Source organism: Gorilla gorilla, chromosome 9 (assembly GCF_029281585.2).
Source record: "Gorilla gorilla gorilla isolate KB3781 chromosome 9, NHGRI_mGorGor1-v2.1_pri, whole genome shotgun sequence".
Lineage (NCBI taxonomy): Eukaryota > Metazoa > Chordata > Mammalia > Primates > Hominidae > Gorilla > Gorilla gorilla.
Genome location: NC_073233.2, coordinates 13408787 through 13434191, shown reverse-complemented (window position 1 = coordinate 13434191; position 25405 = coordinate 13408787). Strand labels below are relative to the sequence as shown.

At 40.6% G+C, this 25405-nt stretch overlaps 2 protein-coding genes across 3 annotated transcripts in view; both read right to left on the bottom strand.

Moving 5' to 3' along the window:
• Positions 1-1173: 1173 nt before the first annotated feature.
• Positions 1174-4539, bottom strand: RBMXL2 (RBMX like 2). The gene has a single exon (XM_004050630.5). It carries the CDS (start codon positions 2950-2952, stop codon positions 1774-1776), a length of 1179 nt encoding a protein of 392 aa, XP_004050678.3. The 5' UTR covers positions 2953-4539; the 3' UTR covers positions 1174-1773.
• A 16012-nt stretch (positions 4540-20551) lies between these two features.
• Positions 20552-25405, bottom strand: part of NLRP14 (NLR family pyrin domain containing 14) — a 50361-nt gene continuing 45507 nt past the window's right edge. Inside the window, exons 10-11 of one of the 2 annotated variants that reach the window (XM_055355321.2) lie at positions 21640-21810; positions 20552-20923 (exon numbers count right to left, since the gene is read on the bottom strand). In XM_055355321.2, coding sequence (XP_055211296.2) covers positions 20788-20923; positions 21640-21810 — 307 coding nt within the window. In that variant the 3' untranslated portion in view covers positions 20552-20787. The remainder of the gene's footprint in view (positions 20924-21639; positions 21811-25405) is intronic. The other variant, XM_004050629.5, reaches the window with a different exon arrangement.

Here is a 25405-nt window from a genome sequence, read left to right as displayed (position 1 = left end):
TTTTTGTGGTTGGTTTACCAAATCTTTTATTATTCCATCAGTGATCAACACAAATAAATGGTGTTATTCGGGAAGAGGGGAGGGGAGCTGTGTGAAAAAAATCATGAAGTGACTTCATTTGAAGTTGTATTGTTTTTCCAAATTAATTTGATGAGGTTGAGAATAGTTTATAATAAAGTCCTCCCAACCGTGAGTATATCAATCTCTTAGTTCTTCTTTTATGTCCTTTAATAAAGATTAATTTTTTCATAAAGATCTTACATATTTTTGCTAGATTAATTCCTGGATCATTTTTTAGCTATTTCTTGCATTTGCTCTTCTGAGCCACTAGTGTGTCCTCCCCTTCAATGCACCTACTTTATTATTGTCAAAAAAAATCATGTTGTTAAAAGTTGTGTATGTGTTGCATTCAGATCCCTTTAAGTACTTTTTGCTGTTGTTCCCTTATCTGTTTCCTCCAGCAATTATTACACTGAACATGGGTCATCAACCTTAACCCCATCCTTCTTTCTCTGGTTGCTACAGTCCCTTGACTGTACAATTACCTTTCTCACAGATAAACTGCGGAATCCACAGGTGCTGAATGGAAAAGATGTTTAAGAGGAAACTTACGTTCCTCTTGACAGATCTTGGAGAAAGACTCTAATCTTTTTCTGTTGAAGCCCTTCTCCCCACCTTAAAACTAGGAAACAACCCATCCAACCCCTCGCCTTTTGTGGACAGGAAAACCAGCCCCTTCATGCCAGTTTGAGATCCTCAGAGGTTGAAACGCCAAGCTCTTTCAGGGATTCTCTGACCTTTGCTCCTGAGCTCTGAAGCTGCTCACTTTTAATTCCTCCACCACTAAGGGAAGCAGCTCAATTCTCTCCACAGGACTCAGTGGCTGGCTCTAGAGCCAAAGGTAAGTAGCTTGGAGTTAGGAATGGAAGCCATTACGGTCCCCAAGTCGACCACTGGTTTATTTTCTACTTGTTTCTTAATAAATTTGTTGGTAGTGAAAATGAATGCTATCAACTGAAGGATTTTGGATTTGCTTGTTTTGTAGCTTTGTGGTTGGTTGGCCAAACCTTTGATATAGTATTCCACTGTTGTTCAAAACATACATAGTACTTTTGGGAGTGAGGGGACAAGTGATCCTGTAGATTCCCAAAGAAAAAGGAAAAAGGCAAAACATGGCCAACATTATCCATTTACTTTTCAGATTTACTGAGTGAAAATAATTTTCTTTACATAAACATTTGATCTAAATCACTTTTGTTGTTGTTGTTGCTGGTTGTTTGCTTTTTAATACTGGAAACACAGATTCAGTTTGAAAGATACCCTGAAATCTTAAGAGTAGCATACACCAATCCCTCCCACTCTCCACCCAAAATCTAGTTGGTTTAAATGAGCAGAATGATCCATTTTTCCATTTTAGGTGAGCAGATGTTTATAAAAGATCTTAGAACTGTTTGCCTCATTTATCAAGAAAATTTAAAGGGAAGAAGCCATTAATCGAATTTCTACTTGTAAATGTAAGAAGACTAGTACTCAGGTTCATATACTTTTAACAGGAGCTTGTTGAAAGAAACGTTAACAATTCCAAAACTAAACTAAACGAATTTTAAGTTTTTTCTCCCAAAAGCATAAAAATGGAGACGATCTTAACAGGAAATTCTTAAAAGGTAAAAACAACTCTTCCTTGTACTAGTCCTTGGGTAGTTACCATACAACAGGTTCTTCTTTTTGTTAGTTTCTTTGAAAAGGGATTTTTGGTCCCAAGTCTGTTCCTGCTTAGTATCTGCTCCGGCCTCCTCCTCTCTCCAAGCGGCCTCCTAGACGGCCTCCGCCCCTGGGCACCCTGCAGCCTGACCGGCTGTAAGAATCACGCTGGGGAGGGCAGCCCCTTTCCATGGACAGAGAGAGCCCACGATCCGGTCTGCCCACCCGGTGTCGGCCCCTCGAGTAGCGGTCGCTCCGGCCATAACTGCCGCTGTAACTGTCGCGGCCGCCGCTGTAGGCATCGGGTGAGCAGCCCCGGTACTCCTCGTAGCGGCCTCCTCCTCCGTAAGATGGCGGTGTCCCCCGTCCTGGGGCGGCGCCGCGCAGGTCTCCGTAGCTCTCGAAGGGCTCTCGATAGGAGCCTCTGCTCAGATGATCCCCGTAGTCACGGTCGCGACCTCCGTAGCCGTCTCGGTCGCTGTAGCCTCTCAAGGGACAGTCGTCCCGGACACTGGAGTGGCCGTAATCGCGGTGGGTGTACTCTCTGGGCGAGGGGGCAAAACCCCGGGGTTCGCGGTAGTCTCGGCTCGAGTAGCCGTCTCTGGACGAGTAGCCCTCATCCCGCGGGCCCAGGTAGGGGTCGCGGCGCGGGGGCAGCGGCTCCCGGCGCGGTGGGCCTGAGTAGCCGTCTCGCCCCCGCACGGCCAGGGCCCTCCCGCGCATTCCACCGCCACTGCTGCGAGCCGGGCCCGACGGCGCGGCCCTCTTGGGGGGTGGGCCGACCCTGCGCGGCGGCGGCCCACGCTTCATGGGCATCGGGGCCCTGGAGGGCCGCAGGTCGAAATCCCCCGCGTAGCCGCCGTCATCATCGGGCCCGCCCCGGGATGGGGAACGCCGCGGGCCGCCGCCACCCCCGCGGGTTCCACGCAGGAACCTCGGGCGACCGCGGCTGCGGGGAGGCGGCGGGCCCCGCCGGCTGCTCTCGAATGCCGGTTTGGTGGCCTGGGCCACCTTGATGGCCTTACCATCCAGGGACTTGCCGTTCATGTCTCTGGCGGCGGCCTTGGCGTCTGCGGGGCTTTCAAAGGTGACGAACGCGAAGCCCCTCGACTTGTTGGTTTCTCGGTCTTTCATCAGGAGCACCTCGACGATGCGGCCATACTTGCCAAACTCGGCTTCGAGGGCTTTCTCGTCGGTTTCGAGGTTGAGGCCCCCAATGAACAGCTTCCCTGGGCGATCCGCTTCAACCATGTTTGCCGGTGGAACGGTCGGTCAGTGGCGGTGGGAGGCGGTGAGGCGGCGCCAGTCGCAGCCTTCGAACTCGTTCGTCGAGGGCGGCTCCTACTGGTCAGGCGGCGCGTAGTCACCGAGTCCACGGAACCGCAGCCTGAGCCCCGCTGCAGGGCGCGCCCCTACTGCCTGTGATTGGTCGGCTGTTTCCAGAGGGCCGATTCGCCGTCGGGAAAGTCGGCAGTTTTGTGTCTCCTTTTCAGTCTTTAACTTCCTGTTCACCTGACCCGGTCTTAACGGCTTTAATGGCCTCCTGAAAGCTCAGGGAAAAGCCGTTAGGTGGAAAAAAATTTTTTTCTATTAGTTTTAATGAGAACAATTGTAATGATCCCAAACCTAAGCTACCCAAACCATTTTCAAACAGAAAAAAATAGTATGAATTTTTTAACTTATTACTAAAATTATTAAGTTAAAAATCATTTTTCAATTATTGAAAAATAGAGTGATAACAGTTTACAAGTTTAAATTTTACCTTACTGATCTTTTTAAACTAATCAGCTTTTAGCCTTGTCTATCCTCTGTTTTGATTTTATTTGGTGCTATTGTCTTTATTCTTTCTACATTTATTGGATTTATTGTTTATATTATTTTGTTCTAATTTTTTAAATAAGACATTTAGCACATTAAGAGTTTAAAAAATGTTTCTTCTAATTGTTATATTTAAGGTTAAAACTTATTCTCTATGCACTAGTTAATATCATGCCTTGAGCTGTAATATATGTTGTTTTCATTGTTGTTCAGTTCCTAAGATTTTCTCATTTTTGTTATTTCCTTTTTGGACCATGTATTAAAGAAGTATGTTTGTAAATTTTCAAACATATGTACCTGTTGGTTATTTTTTAATATGCTCTGTACGATATCCATTGTTTTTCGTTGAGACTTGCTTTGTGACCTAATATGGTGTAATTAATGTTCCATATATACTGAGCAGAAAGTGTATTCTCTAAATGTTGGACAAAGTTCTTTCTTATTTTGTGATATTTAAATCTTCCCTTTTCTAACTTATTTTTTATTTGATAGAATTGCCAAACACTAGAACTGTCTTAAAATTTACCATAATTGTGGATTTGTAAATTTCTCTTTGTCTTTATGTCTGGTTTTTGCTTCATGTAATTTAAGGTTATATTGTGAGATATATAAAAATTGAGAATTGCTACGTATTTCTGGTGAATACCTTTTTTATGTAATGATCCTCATTATTCGTAAAAACCTTTTTACCTTAGTCCATTTTGTGTGATGCTTATATCTTTCGGTACTTTTGCAATTTCTTCCTAAATCTTTGCTATCAGCCATACCTTTCCTTCTTCCTTTTTTCCATCTTTCTTGCCTTTTCTTGTAGTAAGTGATTTGTCTTTGTTTCTTTTTCCTCCACTATGGAAGAAGTTATGCCTTCTATTTCTACTTTTTCGAATGACTGCCCTTAATGTTTTTATTGAATGCTAACTTAAAAATGCTAAGTTTATAAATTTACTTATAAAATCAAGTTTACTGCTGAATTTTACATGTGTATATCCATGTAACCATGACCCACATTAAAATCTATAACATTTCCGTCACTCCAGAGGGTTCACTTGTACCACTTATGAATCAAACCTAACTGAGATATGCTCTCCTGGCACAGTAAGACCAGATAGCCACACTGAGGTTTGCAGCAGGAAAAAGGAGGGCATTTATTTGCAGGGCTCCAAGCAAGGAAGACCAGGCAGCTACTCTTAAATTCTGACCTCCTTGATGGCTTACAGGTAAAGGTTTTTAAAGGAAAATGTAAATTTCAGGAAAGCAGAAGTTACAGACAAAATCATAAGTCAATACATGGAGGTTACACATTGGTATTGGCCCAAAGGAGAGATATCTCTTGAAGTGGGGGGCTTACAGGTCATAGGTAGATTCAAAGATTTTCTGATTTGCAGTTGGTGAAGGAAGAGAATTTGCAGTCAGCAGAAAAGAATGAGCTTTGGCTCCTGAGTGTGACTCCATCCAGGCCCCTCAGGAAGATATTTAGAACAAAGAATGGTTGTCAGAGTTTAGTCCCCAGTTCCCTCTTATCTGAGGTCTACCTGTCTGTGGAATTGTTTGGTGGGATCTGGGTTTCTGAAAGACAACTCAGGGACATATGTTAAGACATTATATTTAGTTTCTATAGGGGAACAAAAAATCTCCTGACTCTTAACTTCCATGGTTATTGTTTTAGGTTCCTATTACTTTCTTGCTTATCAAGTTCCTTATTCATTTAAGGAATCTGATGAAGTTCCTTAACTTCATTCCTCAGGGCTAGCTAGATGCATGAAATTTCCTTTAAAGGAACTCCAGATTTTCCTTTATTTCCATATTTGTGGGAGAGGGGTTGCAGAGGCCCCTAAAACAGGGTCTCTGCTCTGCAAAAAATGATAGGATCAAGATCAAAGTTTGGGCGAAAATTGGAGGGCTTACACAGGCTTTATGTGAAACGATTGTGTCTCTTTTACCTGAATGTATTCTGGGAATGGATATTGTGTCTGACTGGGGAATGTTTCCCTACCTAGTGCTATAAAACACAAGGCATATAAATTCTACCTTTAAGCAATATTAATTATATTTGCTAAATAGAAATGAACAAGAATGTTGAAGCCCACACAGTATAGAATAAAACCTGAAGTGCTAGGATGCACAAATTCTGTGTACAGTGGACCTGTGTGGAGGGTAGATTAGGGCTTGTGGCAAAAGCCTGGAGGGCCTCCCAGCAACAACTACAGGTACTTTGAAGTGGAGAATTTACATCTGAGTCAATTACTAGCTCAATCTCGGACATTAATTGAAACTTCCCCATGACTGAAGAAAATGTAATAATCTTATTATCTTATATCAGTTAGGATAGTTATTGTCAAAAGCACAAAAAGAATAAGTGTTGGTAAGGATGTGGAGAAATTGGAACCCCTGTGTAGTGCTAGTGGGAATATAAAATGGTACAGCCACTATTAAAAACAGTATGACAGTTCTTCAAAAAACTAGGAATAGAATTACCATAGGATTCAACAACACTATTTCTGGATATATAACCAAAAGATTTGAAAGTAGGTTCTTAGATATTTGTACACCCACACACATAGCAACAGTATTCACAACAGCCAAGAAGTGGGAGCAATGCAAGTGTCCATTGACAGATTAATTAATTTAAAAATGTAGCATAGTCAGCCCTCCATATCTGTGGGTTCTACATTTATGGATTCAGCCACCTGAGGATCAAAAATATTTCACAAAACACTGTGTATGTACTGAACATGTACAGACTTCATTTTCTTGTCACTATTTCATAAACAATACCTTATAAAAACTATTTCTGTAGCATTTACATTGTATTAGGTATTATCAGTAATCCAAAGATGATTTAAAGTATATGGGAGAATATGTACAGGTTATATGCAAATACTACATAATTTTATATCAGGTACTTAGCACCCCTGGATTTTGGTATCCTTGGTGGTCCTGGAACCAATTCCCCATAAATACTGAGAAACTATTCTATATACACATAATAAAATATTATTTAGCCTTAGGGAAGGAAATTCTGACATATACTAGAACATGGATGAACCTTAAGGACATTATGCTAGGTGAAATAAACCAGTCACAAAAAGACTAATACTGTATGATTTTACTTACATGAGGTGTCTAGTTAAATTCATAGAGACAGAAAGTAGAATGTAGTTGCCAGGGGCTAGGAGGGGAAAATGAAGAGCTGTTACTTAATGAGTACAGAGTTTCAGCTTTGCAGGATGAAAAAGTTCTGGGGATTGGTTGCACAACAATATGAATACACTTAACACTACTAAACTGGCTAAGATGGTGAACACAATGTTGTATGTATTTTACCACAGTAAATACGAATAAACCTAACACTACCAAACAGGTTAAGATGGTGAACACCATGTTATATGTATTTTACCACAGTAAATATGAATATACTTAATACTACCAAACTGGTTAAGATGGTGAACACCATGTTACATGTATTTTACCACAGTAAATATGAATACACTTAATGCTACCAAACTGGTTAAGATGGTGAACACAGTTATATGTATTTTACCACAGTTTAAATTTTATTGAAACACAGAGTTTTTCCCCTCACCAACCAATTCTCCAGCTCCTGGACACCAACTGGGTGTCCTACAATTCAATTTTGACACTAACTACCTGAAGTATTGCAGACCTCAAAGGGCTTATTTCTACAAGATTACCCCCAACTTCAGACACCAGTCACAAGAAGTGGATCCCCAGATGACCTACACTTCTTATCCGACTTGGCTACAAATTGGGGATTCCCACAACCCTCTCCTTGGGTTTGATAATTTACTATGATATCTCACAGAAATCTGGAAAACACATTTCCGGTTTATTATAAAGATTATGATAAAAGATACAGATGAACAACAGATGAAGATATACATAGGTCAAGGTCTGGAAGAGTCTGGAGTGTAGGGGCTTCTGACCCATGAAGCTGGAGTGAGCCACCCTTCTAGCAAGTGAATGTGTTCACCAACCTGGAAGCTCTCCAAAGCCAGGCTTTTCGGGATTTTTATGGAGGCTTCATGACATAGACACAATTGATTAAGTCAATCTCTAGCCCATTTCCCCTCCCTGGAGGATGGGGTGTGAGGCTGAAAATTCTCCACCTCTAATCATGGCTTGGTATTTCTGGTGACCAGCAGCCATCCCAAAGCTATCCAGTAGCCCGCCAAGAGTCACCTCAATAAAACAAAGCGTACTCCTATCTCCCAGGAAGTTCCAAAGGTTTTAAGACCTGTGTCAGTAACTGCGAGCAGAAACAAAACATATTTCTTATGTCAAAATAGGAATACACTACTGGAGGAGCAGGTAGACTCTTTTCCCCAGGACTGACTTTGGAATATTGTGAGGAGGTGCCAAATTCTATACTATGGATAGTACCCTGTGAATAGTTCTCAAATGACTAGCAGAAAGTTGTTTGGTTTATAAATAGCAGTTTCAAAGTGAATGGACAGCATCCTATTTGGAAGGCCACCTCTATGTTTGAAGAACATAAAAACAAACCAGTTTGATGGGCAACATTATGTGCTATTTTCCTTATAGTGATGGAAGAATTGAACAAAGACAAAAATCCCCCACTTGAGATTTTACTGCTTTGTGGATGGTGACCAATGGCCTGACCATGTGGCCAGACAGAGAGCAATGTAAAACTGCCTATTAAAGGCATACCCATAGGAAAATCAGTAAGAGAATTTGGGGAGGAGTGCATTAAGGTAGAACACATTGGTACCCAACAGAAGAATCCATTTGTAGGTTCAGCAGGTGACTGCAATTGACCAGTAGATATCCCAGTATGCTTGCTTGAAGTAGCCACCTGGGTCCATGAAATGAGTGGACACTGGGGGCCTGCAGCAATGTAAAGATGGATGAACTCTAGACATATTCCTCTTGCACCTCTGAAGCACAAAATACCACTAAAAACTGTTTTGCCTTCCAAAAATAAGAGACAGACACTGCAGATGGCTGTGTGTCAACAGTCCCTGGGAGAAGACCCTGAACAAGCTGGTAGGTGGGACTGATGCTGGCTATGAGGGGGTCTTGATGGGAATAGACACTGGACTTGGCTTTCCTTACCATGTGATAGATGCAAATATTCAGAGAACTGTCAAAGAATCGGAATAGAAGATATTGCATCAATTTGGACTACCAAGTAACATTTCATCAGACTGAGGAACACCTCTCACAATCTATAATTTCAAGAATTGGCAGAGAGATATTTTCCTCAGAGTAATACAATAATTCAGTAGAGAATTGGAACGGGCATTTGAAACATTGGTTGCCTAAAATGGGAGAATATAAAAGCATGAAGAGCTGGCTTACACGCCTTTGCAAATGTGTGCTCACACTCAACAACAAGGAGACAAGCATCTCCTAGATAGATTCCTGGTTTTCTGGTAGATCAGCAGGATAGGGAGTGGGAGAAGATGCTGGTATGACTATGCAATTTCTCCCACAGGGAAGATGACTGATGACTATACTTTCTTCTTTTCTTCCCCGTGTCACTTCAACTTTGTTTTTCCTACTTCATGGTCACAGGCTCAAGGCTGCAACTGCAAGTGCTGAAGGCAGTGATGATTCCTAAACAATAAAGTATAGCTCTATTCTAAACTTTATGTCAGAATTCCTACAGGCCTGATGGGTCAGATTGTGCCTTCACCTCATCTAGAAATACTGGGATTGACCGTGAACACAATTATAACGTCTAATGGTAAAAATAGCCCATTTCTATAACTATGTAACACTACCTATGTGAATGGTAGTGGGCTGATGGAGAGGTACTTGCTAGATTAGTATTGCTGCCTGCAATTAGACCAGCACAGTGGCTGAACCTAACGTCCCTTCCAAAGGTGGAAAAATTTGTATAAATGGAGAGAAGGAGAAATAGTAGATGAGGATAATGCAACAAATAAATGGGTTCTGTAATGACGGAAACTCAATAGTACTTTAACACCTTGAAAGAGGCTCAGAGCAAAAGATGTTATTATCTTTTACTCAGTTATATCTGATGCCTCGACGGGTGAAACCATCTATTGCTGACACGCTCCTGACACCGCTCCTGCTATTGGAACTAGGCAGGATCAAATGAAAGCCTGCAAACTGGAGTGGCCTCATCCCAGGAGACATTTTCATGAAATATGATAATAGCCTGAACTAATTATTAAGAACTGAATGGGACTCTAGTAATATGCCAGCATCTTTCAACTTTATTTTTTAGTTATATCTACCATAATGTAATATTGTTTTACACTTGCATTGTTGGTAAAAATTATAATACCAATAACGATAGTCAAATGAATTGGAAAAAAAATGAGTTAAAAGCCTCCTATTCCTATACCACACTCCTTCCTCAAAATGTTGCTCAGACAGATGATCCTTTTGCTATAAAGAATCCATGGTCAAAGACCAAGGGGTATCCTGTGATGTAACAAAAATATATATACTTGTCCTGGTTCCTGGTACAGACCTTCTAAAACCCTTGGAGACTCCTGAGTGGTAGGACTGTCTTTTGTTATCCATAAAGAGCCCCTTTGACCATGCCTGAGTTTATGCTAATAACGTGATTCATAGTGGGGGCCCTAGATTACTGTAGGATGGGGGCTGTTCACCAGAGAAACAAACTCTGAATGGAGGGTCAGAACTTTAGCCCTACCTCCCACCCTGACTTCCAGAGACAGGAGAGGCACTAGAGGTTGTGTTTAATCACTGATGGCCAATCATTTAATCAGTCATGTCTATATAATGAGATCTCATATAAAAACTCCAAGCAGTGGGATTTAGGGAATTTTTAAATTGATAAACACATGGATGTGCTGGGAGGGTGGCATGCCACAGAGGGCATGGAAACTGTACACTTTTCCCCCTTCCTTGCCTTATGTACCTCGTCATCTGGATGTTCCCTCCTATCCTTTATAATAAACTGTAATCACAAGTGTATAGAGCACCCTTGACATAACTAACTCCATCTTAGAAAAAGACTCCTCTTTATATTTCACAGGATACTTTGCCAACAAGGATAAGATGTTTTGTTTAATAAACAAATTAAAAAAATAAAGATGGCATCCAATCACATAAAGACACAAACAAGAACTCTTCCACTATCAGTTCTCATCAGAGGACTCTGTGACTATAAAAGATTAGCCTTTCAGCCGCTCAAAATGCCCATCTTGGGTGATGCTATCTTGCAGTCAAAGACTCTGCCTTGCAAGACCAACAGACCACCCAGACCACTTGGCTCAGACCAGGATTCTGTCTTCTTCACTTTCCCTGGACTGATTCATTAACCGTTTCTCCTATCTGACAGAGCAGGAGCATCACCATTTGGGACAAGGCCCTAATTCTAAAGTTCACCTTAATAAAAAAAACCACCTAAATCCAAAGGGCATCAGCCTAGTGGCTAAGGTCAGCATGACCATAAACCACAAATAACATCTCCAACCAGAAACATTTCAAACTCCTCTCTAACCAAAGACATGCTAGCCCCTAGATAAGACCCCTCCGGCCAGGAAGATGCCAGCCTCGAGATAACTCCGCTCTGGGCCAGAAAGATTTCTGTCCCAAGACAACCTCCCCTCCTAACTGAGAGATTCCAACCCCACCATAAACTTCTCCACACACATAAACATTCCAAGCTTGTGATAAGCCCCCTCACCCTAAAACCAATATATACTCTTAGTCTGTAAGAGAAAGTGATCCTGACCACAATCGGCCAGGAGCACCTCTCATATTTTAACTAAAGAAAACCTGTCTTTGACTGCCAAGCCATGTTTCGTGTTTCTTTCCTCTTTCTTTAAGTCTTACACTATCTCTTTTTCCCCTTGGTGATAAACATTATTTTGCTTTTGTGGAATGTTTAACATATAACATTTGAATATTGGTTAAGCACACTGCTATGTATGGTATGTCATATTGACTGACTTGTGGAGTGGCTTGAACCTGTGTGACCATAGCTCTGGCTAGGGAGTAAACAGGAAGTACTATGGAGAATTGTCTCTGTGGGAACTCCAGGTGGCATTTGTGATTGAAATAGCATCAATAAAAGCCTGACATTGTGGAAAGACACAAACATGCATGGACCTGGTTATTTCTAATCTTGCATTGGTCATGACAAAATGTATAGTACTTTCTTGAGTTCTGTGAATGGTTGTAATGAATTATGGAATCTGAGGGCATCATAGGAACCCCCAAGTTGGCTAGGAGACTACTGTAGTAATCAAGGATAGATAGTATATCATTTTCCAACAACAATTCTTAATTTTCTGACACCAACCATGTGTCCTACAATTCTATTCTGACACAAAGTACCAGTAATTAGTGCAGACCCACACTTTAAGGGCTTAGTCCCAATAAGGCTGCCCTCACTTCAGATGCCAGCTGCAAATGGGGTCCCCAGGATACCTAAACAGCTGCCAAGTTGTTAAATACAGTAAGAAATTCTTCTTCAAAGATTTAGCTTGATGAAGTTTCCTTGTCCTTTGTTCTCTGCTTTCAAAGCCAGACTTCCTTACTCTCTGTGTTCCTCCTGCCCTGGTAAACAACCTTCCCACCAGTCCTTATCTATACAGCCCACATTCCACATCTGCTACCCATGCTGTGAATTACCCCTCCTATCGCAATGGCTTCTCCCACTGACACTGATCTTCCTGCCTTCCCACCAGTGTAACCGCATTCCTGCACTTTTCAAGTTAGCCAACCGGGTTCAGCTTAGATTGTGGGGTCCAAACCTAGCCAATGGGGGAAAGACACAGAAGCAGAAGCTGCATTAGAGATAATAAAAACCCCTGCTTTCCTTTGTTCTATGTGCTCTTGCCCTTGCTCCATACGTGAGATGCACCCTTCTGCAGAAGTAAATTTGCCTTTCTGAGAGACCCTTTGTCCTTTGTCTCAGTGCTAGTTCTTCTTTGTGGCACCGAGCATTTGTTTCCAACACAAGTCAACTGCAATGAAGAGGTTCTAACATATATGGTCTTCAAAAATTCTAACACCCATGGTCTAGACTACTTATTTTGAAAAATTATTAAGTAATATTTTAGTGTATACTTATAATATCCGAAATTGCAAAAATACAATTGATGAATACATGTTTATACACTGTTCTCTACGTGACCATGACAAAGAACGATTACTTTTTATTCCTTTTACAACTAATGGCAGAGAATTGTAGTAGATCTGAATGACGAGTGAAGGTGTGAATATTGGTGAACAAAGAAGAGTACACCAAAGGAATGAGAACCAGGCAAAGAGAGGGCATTCTCTACAGAGTATCTTACTGGCTACATTGGCCTCCATATCCTCCAAGAGAGTAACTGGAACAGGTAACTCTAGATGGGAATTTAGGGGGCAGAGAAGCTCCAAGATGAAGAAGATAAATGTATCCACCATAGAGAAAGAGAAAAAGGAATCATCTTCTTCCTCTGGCCCCCCAGAAAATCTGCACAGGGCTATGTCCTGACAAGGAAGAGTTGGAGAATGCAAAGAATTGTCTTGCAAATCCCTATCTTCTCAGGGTATAAGTCCCTAAGACAATTAAATGAGACTCTTTCCAACTAGAAAGGTCAGGGAAACTTCCCTGCAGCAGAACCAAGTGCCTGTGGCCTGGGACCCTTACTTTGTTTCTGCTATCTTCAGGGATTGAGTTCTGGTTCAATGGTCCAGACATGTGGAGCAACCCCATGGCTCTATACTACCCCACAATTCTTCAGTAGTAGGGAGGGAGACTCCCAATTTGGAGACCTCCTTGTTTTTAAAAGATCTATTTTTTTTTGGGGGGGGGGGGACAGAGTGTCACTCTTGTCACCCAGGCTGGAGTGCAATGGTGCGATCTTGGCTCACTGCAGCCTCTGCATCCCGGGTTCAAGCAATTCTCCTGCTTCAGCCTCCCGAATAGCTGGGATTGCAAGCACCCACCACCATGCCCGGCTCTTTTGTATTTTTAGTAGAGACGGGGTTTCACCATGTTAGCCAGGGTGGTCTCAAACACCTGACCTCAGGTGATCCACTCACCTCGGCCTCCCAAAGTGCTGGGATTACAGGTGTGAGCCACTGTGCCCAGCCCTCTAATTTCTTTAAAATGTAATTTAATCTAATTCAATTTTTTTGCTTTTTTTTTTTTTTTTTTTTTTTTTTGAGACAGAGTCTCGCTCTTTCGCCCAGGCTGGAGTGCAGTGGTGCTATCTTGGCTCACTGCAAGCTCCGCCTCCCAGGTTCACACCATTCTCCTGCCTCAGCCTCCTGAGTAACTGGGACTACAGGCGCCCACCATCATGCCCGGCTAATTTTTTGTATTTTTAGTACAGACGGGGTTTCGCCATGTTAGCCAGGATGGTCTTGATCTTCTGACCTTGTGATCCACCCGCCTTGACCTCCCAAAGTGCTAGGATTACAGGCATGAGCCACCGCACCCAGCCTAATTCAATTTTTAAACTTAATTTCATCCAATTTATTTTTTAAATTATGGTAAAAATGCACATAAAATTTTCCATCTTAGTCATTTTTAGGTGTATAGTCCAGTAGTGTTAAGTACATTCACATTGTTGTGCAAACACTCTAGAACTCTTTGTCTTGCAAAACTGAAACTCTATACCCATTAAACAACCCCAGTGTCCCCCCACCCCACCTCCAGACCCTGGCAACTACCATTCTTCTGTCTCTATAAATTTGACTACTGGGAACCCCCTCTGATATGGTTTGGCTGTGTCCCCACCCAAATCTCATCTTGAATTCTCACGTGTTGTGGGAGGGACCCAGTGGGAGGTAACTGAATCATGTAGTCAGGTCTCTCCCATGCTGTTCTCATGATAGTGAATAAGTCTCATGAGATCCGATGGTTTTAAAAAGAGGAGTTTCCCTGCACAAACTCTCTTTTCTTTTCTATAGCCATGTGAGACGTGCCTTTCACCTTCTGCCATGATTGTGAGGCTTCCCCAGCCACATGGAACTGTAAGTCCATTAAACCTCTTTCTTTTGTAAATTGCTCAGTCTCAGGTATGTCTTTATCTGCAGCCTGAAAACGGACTAATACACCCTCATTTATTCAAACAGCATGAACCAAAAGAGTGGCTGACTTTTAATTCACATATATTTATGTTACTTCAATGAATGGTAAGCATCCACTTTTCTGGAATCCATTTCTGTCTTTAGTAGAGTGGCTTCAGAGATTGGGACCTCGGCTCAGATTGGCGAAATTGCCCCCTGCGGGCAAAGAACTCAGAACTAAAGGGAGGAATGCTAGCCGTTGTGGGCTCTCGGCGCTGTCCAGGGTCCTGCTTTCTCTAGTGATGGAGACCAGAATTGGGGTCACCTCCTTTCCAGCCGCACCCACGCCCCTACCAGGCGCCCCACGCCGAGTTCCGAGGGCGTCTGGCTCAGGGACACAGAAGGAGGAGCGGAAGGTCAGGGCCTGAGAGCTGATTCGTCACACCCAATTAAAGAAATGTAAAAAGACAACCAGAAACGTGGGGCACCCTGGGATAGAATCCCGGGACTCCCACCGGATGCGATTCTAGGGAGCCTCCAGAGAGCTAGGTGTTTCGGGCAGTGACTTCTGCTGGAGTCTGCGGGGCTTCCCATGATAACAAGATCACCTAACTTCACCGAGTTGCTGGGAAGTTGGAAAATAATACAAGTGTTCCCTGGAAGAGTAGGATGCTTTTGCTTCTATTCATTCTTCATTCATTCATCAATTTTTATTCATTCATTCATTCACTCTTGAATCATAGCCCACATGTGCAAGAAAACACTGTGCTGTAGGCTGGAAAAAAAATAGTGAAGAAAAGGCTCATAGTTTCTGTTCTCATAGAACTTACATTGTGATGAGGGAGACAAGCGATGGGAAATAAAATAATTACATATCTGTGATAGTGGTAGAAAAAAAAAACACAGTGCTTTGGTAGAAAAGGGGAGGGGGAGATGATGATATATAAGATAGAGTGCTCAACCTCTCTGAGGAGGTGATATTTCAACTGCAGATTAAGGGATCATCCAGAGCCAGCTCTGTAAGGAGGAGGAAGAGGAGCTGAGTGGCCAGAGAGGATCAGGTATGCAAAGGGAAATTCATAGCCTTAATGCTTATAATAAAAGAGAGAAGGCTGGGAATCAGAAGAATCCAACTTAAGAAGTTAGCATACTAACAGAATAAATTTAAAGATAGCAGAAACAATACAATAAAAATTCACAAAAAAATTAAAAAGAAAACGATAAAACATAAAGAATAAAAAAAACTAAAGTTAGTTTCGAAGACTCTATTTGCTTTTTTGACAATCTGACTCGACTCTATTTAAAATTGCAAACCCTTTCTTCCCCAGAGCTGAGTTTAGCATGAGGGGAGTGACTTGCCTGATGCACAAAATTTAAGGAGATACAAAAAAACTTAGTAACCAAGATAAATACTATTTTTAGAGATAAAAGTTAGTGCAAAAATATCCATAATGATCAAAATATCAAAATTTTCATTTGACTTATTCTAACCATCACCACTGTTCTACAGCAGTGACACTGTTGTAGAACCCCAAAATTTAGGTTCATATATCTGATGTGCAGTAAGTGAAACACTGACACATCAGCACTTAGGAGCAGATAAAAGTTTATTCAATTTGGCTAAAGTGAGAGGGCAGGAGAGATGAGCTCTCAAATTTGACCTGCCTTCGAACATAACTGTGGGCTTTTATGAATAAGGTAGACATGCAGGAGGGGAGATCCCCGATGATCAAAGCTATCTGCATCGCTAGGGTGATCAAACTTCTGGATGCCATCAAGGAGGTCTGCATGACCTAAGGATCATTGTTCTTTAAAAGAAAAACGAGTTCATTAATTCTGCAGGTTGCCCCAGAATTTAGGATATGAAGTTAAACAATTACTAGTGACTATATTCTCTCAAAATGACTCTATACTCCATGCTTACTTGCATGGAGGAAGAAAAGAACAAAGACAAATAATAAGTAAAATGAACACATAATGATTTTTGTAATATAGGCTCAGTTATACCACCAGGCATGTTTTTAATATTTAAATGCTAATGCTTCTAAGTGTATTGCTATTAGTTTAAGATAAACATTCCTCATCATGTTATAAAACTACCTCACAAAGAGACTGAATTTTATTAAACGCCTTTTCAACGTAAATTGAGATAATTGGTTTTTCTGCATCATCCAATTAATGTGATAAATTATAATATTCCTCCTAACATCAGCCCACTCTTGCACTTCTAAGTCACAATAATCATAGTATATTTTAATTAAATGTTGAAATTTTCAAAAATTTTAATACTAGGTCTTTGCATAGTCGTAAGTGACATTCATCTTTAAATTTCGTGATAGTGCTATTAGGCTTGAGAAATAATAAAATCCAAAGTCCCCAACTGACTGAATGGATACCCAGTTGGCCAAGGGAACCCTGGAAAAACCTTGGAAGCTGAGTTCCCATTCATGTCAGGAAAGACGGGAGGTCAGACACACCACATTACTCCCTCCCCTTAGTTAACTACCCTTAGGCTTTCTTCCCTACAGGCTAAACAGAAACCAGCCCTTTCAAAAGGCTCCACACCGATAATGTCAACAACTAGCTTATCTTCCCCAGGTACACCAAAAAGACAAAGATTAATTATTCCTTCACTCGTGAGACATCTGCTTACTTTATTCCTTTTTTCTTCAAATGTTCACCTTATATAAAATGTAGCTTTACTGGGCACTAAAGTCTGAAAACTATATCATCATTAATCTCACTGCCACGTCCCCTTTTTAAAGGAAAATGTATAAATACTAAACCTCTTCAGATTCTCTATAGAAAAAACAGCCACAGATGCACCTGTGACCCCTATTTTTCCCAGATGCATTCTCAAGCTGGCTCAATAAATCCTGATGATTTGAGACTTATGCCTCAGTCACTCATTTTGGTTGTCAGGTTCTATTATCAATAGTTTTCATCTTTAAAAAATGAATTAGAAAAGCTGTCTTCCTCTATAATGCTCTGAAATGGTTTCAGAAATATAAGAATTTTCCTTTTTCTGACAGTCTGGTAGAAATTATCTTAAGAAACATTTACCTTTGTTGGAGTTTTCCTTGGGCAGCTTGGAAATCCTGTTGTCTGTGAAGGATGAGAGATGACTGCAGCCCAAGGCTATCATGTGAAAGAGGTGTCACCACTTTGGTGTATACTTTCTTTTCTGTGTTTGTTATAATAGCCCCGGTTAGCTTCCTCTAACTAGCAAGACTGTCCTCACTGAGAATCAACCTCAGTAAAGCCACCTCTGTATGTATCACCTATGCCAAATGTCAGCAGCAGTATTACTGTTTTGTGTGGATATCAGCACCAGTAACATTACTTGCAAATTTTCACGAAAACCATTTGCCCCCTCTGACTGCCAAGGTCTGTTCTCCAGTCCTCCACATTGACCCAGGGGATATTATACGAGTGTGATTTCCTGGCCCCTTTCAAGGCACACAGGTCCTAAAACTTTGGGAATATTTGAAGCAATAAGTGTTTTTGTATGCTAATGAGATGGCTGGTAGCTGGAGGCTCCTGGATAGTTTCAGGATGGGGGCTGGTTGCTAGGAGAACCAACCATGTGATTAAAGGGTTGGAATTTTCAGCACTCCCCATCCTGACCTCCAAAGAAGCAAGGGGATGCTGAAGGTTGAGTTTATGACAATGGCCAGTGACTTAATCAATCATGCCTACCTAATGAAGCTTCCACAAAAAGATGGGATTCAGAGAGCTCCCTGGTTGCTAAACACATCCATGTGCTGAGAAGGTAGCACAAGCCAAATGCACAGGGATAGAACCTTCCGAACCTCACCCTATGTGTCTCTTTCATATGGCTGTTCATTTGTATCATTTGAAATATTCTCTTATAATAAATGGGTAAACATAAGCAAAGTACTTCCCTGAGTTCTGTGAGCCATCCTAGCAAATTATGGAACCCAGGGAAAAGAGAGTTGTGGGAACCCTGACTTATGGCCAGTTTGTCAGAAGAACAGGTCACAACCTGGAACTTGCAACTGGTACTTCAAATAGGGGAGAGTCTTGTGGGACTGAGATCCTCACCTGTGGGATACAATGCTACCTCCAGGATGATAATATCAGAATAGAATTGAATTATAGGACACCCAGCTGGTGTTGGAAAATTGCTTGGTGTGGTAAAAACCCACACATTTTGGTGACCAGAACTGCATGGGAATTGACAGTCTTATCAAAGAAAAGGTGTTGGTTTTTGCCTTACAATAAGTTAAAAGGCTTTATTTTCTCCCATAGACAAGGAGAAAAACATTAAGTTTGTGGTGAACTAAGGAAGGCCACAAATTCTTTGACACTACTCCCATCAACAATTGATTGTCCTAGAATCTGAGCTGGCCTGTACTATTTTCACTAATAGAGGATTATGGAAGTGACTTTATGCCAGTTCTGGGCCTAGCTTTTAAGATAAATGGCAGCTTCCTCTTGGCCCTTTCAAATCCTGAATCCCCACACTGCAGAAACCACATGGAGAGGCCCTAAGACTACAAGCAATGTTAGAGTAAGTAGTTAGACAGATATGAGAGCAGGGCAGGAGAGTGGGCCCCCAGGAATGCCAAGCAATTCTTGAGCCATAGTCAAGCACTCGTAAACCTTTTCCTCTGAGATAATGAGCAGGACAAGGGAGGGCCCCCAGAGATGTCTGGCTCTCATCAGGTGAAGGACAGGTGAGCATAAAACTATCTCTCTGAGACAATAAGTGGCCACAACTGCCACCAGGAAGGAAAGGACTCCTCCAACAGATAGAAAACACCTGGAGTCAGCAAACCACAATCCCTGATAAAGTTTCAAGTTTGTGCAAAGCGGGGCAAGATGGTGGACTTTGACCTGTATAAGACCTTCCTCTGTGGGAGCTCGACTAGTAAGGAAAAATCATCCCAAGGGAGCATGCATACAACTTCAGTAAACACACCGTGCACGGGGCCTCTCACAAGTGCTGGCAGGCCACTGCACACAGGTAATCAAGCAACAACCCGCCCAAGGGAGGGATCAACAGGGGAGAAGAGCCTGGAAGATGAGTCAATGTATAAAGTCTCAAACCAAGGATCAAGAGACACTTGAATCTCTCAAGTGGCCTGCTTGATTTCTTCCAAGTGTACTTTGCTTTCTTTAATAAACTTTGCCTCTGCTTTAAACCTACTTCTGCCTCTCAGTTGAATTCTTTCCTCTGAGGGGGCAAGGATCAAAATTGCTGAGAACCACTAGACTTCCAGCTGATAACAGGAAAAGGGGTCTGGCTCATCCCAGCCTTTCAGCCATCCTTGCCAAGGCAGCAGACATGTACAAGTTATCCGGGGCCTCCAGAGCAATCTGGCTGCCAGGTGAATACCACCAAGGGACCCCAAGTGATACCATGTGGAGTATAAGAAATGCTCAGCTGGGCCCTTTCTGAATTTCAATCCAAGTTATGAGATTTAATAAAATCATTATTGTTTTAAGCCACCAAGTTTTGGGATAGTTTGTTACACGATCAATAAATAACCAGAACAGTCTTTCACACACACACACAAAATTGATTGTGTCATGCTCTTGCCAAATGAAAGAATCTGTTGCTAGCTCTAGCCCAAATAACCTTATATTCCCTTAAAGGAAATTAATCCTCCTTATCTTTACAATAAGCTATAGAAAGTGTTCATTGTGGAAGTAGACTCCCATTTCTATTGAAACTAGTGATTCTCAACTATTAGTATACTTAAGAATTTGCCTGGGAAATTATCAAAAATGCTGGTTGCTAAGGACCCTTACCCAGACATTCTGATTTGGTAAGTCTAGTGTGGGGTTCAGGAATCTCCATTTTAAGACAGATACCCAAGTGATCTTGACACTGGTGATCCCAAGAACACATATGGAGACACATTTTAATAAAAGGTGCCAGAGATAGCAGGGCTGTGAACTAAGCCATGTCAGTGGAAGTAAGGAAAAAACAAGGCATTTTAACTGATCTTCCCTGTCCGCATCCTCCAGCCTCATATGCAGGCTTCCCTTACCTGCATTCTTAAGCTCTGTATCCAATTAAAAACATACTTTTCAGAGAGTTTTATGCTTTTCATTTTATTTTAGCCTCTCGACCACTGTGTGAAGTAGAACAGACATTTTACAGAGAAGTAGATGAATGGTATCTGACAGCTGCCAAGTGCACTATCTCTGGGCATAGAGTATCTGAAGCTAAGCACCCAAGTCTGGGTATATATCTATGTATGTATGTATTTAAATTTATATTTTTAAAGGAATGTCAGTTTCTTCAAATCAGAAACACTGCCACCAAGACACATCTTCTTCATTATGATAGTTACAATCTGGCTTAATGATTAAGTGTGGATTGCTAACTCCCACAGCTTCCAGCAGCTTCTGGGCTTCCTCATCAAATGCCTCTTTGCACAACCTGAGAAAACAAGGGAACATCTCTTTTCCTGCATTCAATTTCCCTACAGCCCTCCACTTTCTCTGTAAAGGATTTATTTCAGGAGAAAAAAAACTGTTCTGTTAAAATAGAGAGATAATATTATAACATGGGTGAGGAGTGGGGAAGCGAACTGAGAGAGATACAGTGAGGGAGATAAAGTAGTTGAAGGAAGATAGAATACATTAACAGAAGAGAAAGAGAAGCCAATTAAAATTAAAAAGGATCCTCCAAGAGCCTTTTGCTATCCAAACAAAATTAACATTACTACTGATAATAATAAAAACAGAGAACATATTTATTGTTTATTATCATGCAAGGCACCATTCTAAGTACTTGGCCTATATTGACTCAGATCCTCACGATAACCTTATGGGTAGATTTTATAATTTCACCCATTTTACTGATAAGCAAATCAAAACAAAGAGTGATGGGGGACTAGCCTTAATTAAACATTTAGTAAGTGGTAGGGTCAGAATTCAAGCTCATCTAGGCTGGTTCCAGGGTGCTCAATATTTAACCACTATGCTATATTGTATCTCTCAAAATTCAGTGTTCTATGACAGAAAAACAAATAAGTGTCTAGAAAATACCCAATGATACAAAATTAGGTTGATTCTGAGGCCTGTATTAATGAGTGGCTCCCCAAATCCCTCATTATAGGAAATGCTCCCCTTGAGAAGCCAACGGAGACTTACCCTAGAACTTGTAGTTTACACTTAGGAGACTTCAAGACTTTATATAACTTCACAATTCCTTCATATCCTAAAGTATTCTGTGTCAGATTCATTTTCATCAGTCTTTTGTTGCAGATAAGAGCAGAGGAGAGATCTTGACAGCAGAGAGATGTCAAACCACAGTATTCCAACCTGTAGAGAAGAGAGACAAAAGAAAAAAATGAATTTATTCGATGACACAACAAAGCCCACAAGAGATCTGTGAACTCAGAATGGAGGATAATTCCAGAAACTTTAAAAAATGAGCACAGTTAGTATAAATTCAAGGACTCTAAGTATCTATAATATTCATTATTACCAGATATTTCTAGGCTGAACTTATCCCTTCCAAAATCATGAATTACAAATTCGTAATTATTAAGGAATAAATAAAATATGCAAGCACGTTACAAAATACTATGAAGCAGTTGAATCCTTGAACATCACTAAAAATACATCACTATAACTAGATATTGGAAGCTTGGTAGTGAGTGCTTAAAAAGCAAGGAATAGGCCAGGCATGGTGGCTCATGCCTGTAATCCCAGAACTTTGGGAGGCTGAGGTGGGCAGATCATCTGAGGTTAGGAGTTCGAGACCAACCAGGCCAACATGGTGAAACCTTGTCTCTACTAAAGATACAAAAATTAGCTGGGGGTAGTGGTAAGCGCCTGTAATCCCAGCTGCTTGGGAGGCTGAGGGAGGAGAATCGCTTGAACCCAGAAGGCAGAGGTTGCAGTGAGCTGAGATCGCACCACTGCATTCCAGCCTGAGCTACAGAGCGAGACTCCGTCTCAAAAAAATAAAATAAAATAAGCAAGAAATATAATAAGGTCTCTAGCACCATGCCATTGATGCACATAAAAATGCATTTATATGGCCTATTTCGAATACATTAGGTCAGCTGCCTATAGGTGGGAAAGAGAATGGCTAATGAAGATAAATTAACCAACCCACCCATCTGTCAGCCAAGGGCCTCTGCACAAGCCGATAATAGTATATACGTGAACTGAGGAAGTATGTCAAACTCAGCCTTCTGCATCTAACATTCTCCTAAACAATTTGAATCTAATTTTCACCTTATGTTTACCTGGCCATTGAACAACTGAGTACCTATATAGATGCTGAGCATACACAACTTTTTTTTTGTTAAGTGATCACATTTATGTGATGAAGAGATGGTCCCACTAATTATGAGACAGGGTATGTAAATATCACACAAAATCTTCCTTAGGGGAAAAAGCATCGTAAAACAAAGTGTTATCATGAATTCATCAGGAAATATAATCATTTTATATTTTCAGTCACAAATTATAGTCTCAAAATATAGAAGACAGAAACGAACAGAACTGCAAAGACTCAAATCTAGAATTTTAATGAAAATTTTAACATTTTTCACAGTAACTGACTGAGTTATCTGGAAAAAAATCACTAAAATTTAGATAAACAGAACTAATAATCTTAATTAACTGATACAGAATACTGCAACTGCCCAGGCACAGTAGCTGGCACCTGTAATACCAGCACTTTGGGAGGCTAAGGGAACAGAGTAGCTTGAGGCCAGGAATTCAAGACCAGCTTGGGTAACAGAACAAGACCTCATCTCTACCAAAAAAGAAGAAAAAAATAGCCAGACATGGTAGTGCACACCTGTAGTCCTAGCTACTCATGAGGCTGGGAGGCTTGGTTGCCTAGGTGATTTAAGTCTACAGTGAGCTATGATCACATCACTGCACTCCAGCCTGGGTGAAAGAAAAAGACCCTGTACTTAGAAAAAATATAAATTAAATTAGAAATAACAATTTTTCATGCTCCTAAGTATGTTTAAAAAGTCATGTAGCAAATGACAACAAACCTCAAAGAACTGTACTCATGCGAAGTATGTTCTCAGACAACAATTCTACAGACTGAATATAAAAAGAAAAGCCTCATGCTTGAAAATTAAGGAGTATGTTTAAAAATAAACTATTAGTTGAAGAAAAAAGTTCTAGGGAAGTTTACAAATATTGTGGACTCAAAAATAACAAAAACACTGCATACAATATCAAAATTTTATGATTAAGTTAATGCAGTCATTTGAAGGGAAGTTGTAACCTTAAATATCTTTGTTGGAGAAGAAGAAAGGGAATATGTATGTCTAAGCATACAACTCAAGAATTTAGTAAATGGTAAAATAAACCCAACAAAAGTATAAGAAAAAAAAAAGATAAAAACAGAAATTAATGAAATAGAATGTAGACGTACAACAGAGTGGATCAATGTTGTGTTCTTTGAATAAAAAAATAAAGAAAGGGTCAAATTCAATATCAGAAATGAGAAAAAACACATCACTATAGATTATTAAGAAGTTAAGCAAATAATAAAATACTAGATGCTTGCCAATAAGTTTTAAAATTTAGATGAAATAGATAAAATCAACAATATATACTTACTAAAAAGTACTCTATGAGAAAGAGAAAACCTAAATAACTATTTAAAAAATTGAATCAGAAGTCAAAAATCCTACATACAAAGAAACTCCAGGTTAGACAGCTTAACCAGAAATTGTTACAAAATTCAAAGAAGAAATAATTCCAATCTTACAAAAATCTTCTCAGGAAACTAAAAGATAAGGAACACTCCTGAACTCATGAAAATACTGTAATTCTGACACAAAAACTTGATGAAGACTGCAAAAGAAATTATAACCTATCTCCATTATGAACAAAATGGTTAAATGCTGTCACTAATATTAACATTAACAAAGTAAATTACACAATGTACACAGGAGATATGTCCAAGTTGGTTTTACTCCAAAAATGCAAGGTTGATATAATGCATATTATATCGATGTGATTCATCACATTTGGCAAAATTCTTCAAGGATAAGCAACTTCAGCAAAGTCTCAGGATACAAAATCAATGTGCAAAAATCACAAGCATTCCTATACACCAATAACAGACAGAGAGACAAATCATGAGTGAACTCCCATTCACAATTGCTACAAAGAGAATAAAATACCTAGGAATACAACTTACAAGGGATGTGAAGGACCTCTTCAAGGAGAACTACAAACCACTGCTCAAGGAAATAACAGAGGACACAAACAAATGGAAAAATATTCCATGCTCATGGATAGGAAGAATCAGTATCATGAAAATGGCCATACTGCTCAAAGTAATTTATAGATTCAATGCTATCCCCATCAAGCTACTATTGACTTTCTTCACAGAATTAGAAAAAACTACTTTAAATTTCATGTGGAACAAAAAAAAGAGCCCGTATAGTCAAGACAATCTTAAGCAAAAAGAACGAAGCTGGAGCCATCACGCTACCTGACTTCAAACTGTACTACAAGACTACAGTAACCAAAACAGCATGGTACTGGTACCAAAACAGATATATAGACCAATGGAACAGAGCAAAAGCCTCAGAAACATCACCACACACCTACAACCATTTGACCTTTGACAAACCTAACAAAAACAAGCAATAGGGAAAGGATTCCCTATTTAATAAATGGTGTTGGGAAAACTGGCTAGCCATATGCAGAAAACTGAAACTGGACCCCTTCCTTATGCATTATACCTTCCTTACGCAAAATTAATTCAAGATGGATTAAAGACTTAAACATAAGACCTAAAACCATCAAAACCCTGCAAGAAAACCTAGGCAATACCATTCAGGACATACGCATGGACAAAGACTTCATGACTAAAACACCAAAAGCAATGGCAACAAAAGCCAAAATTGACAAATGGGATCTAATT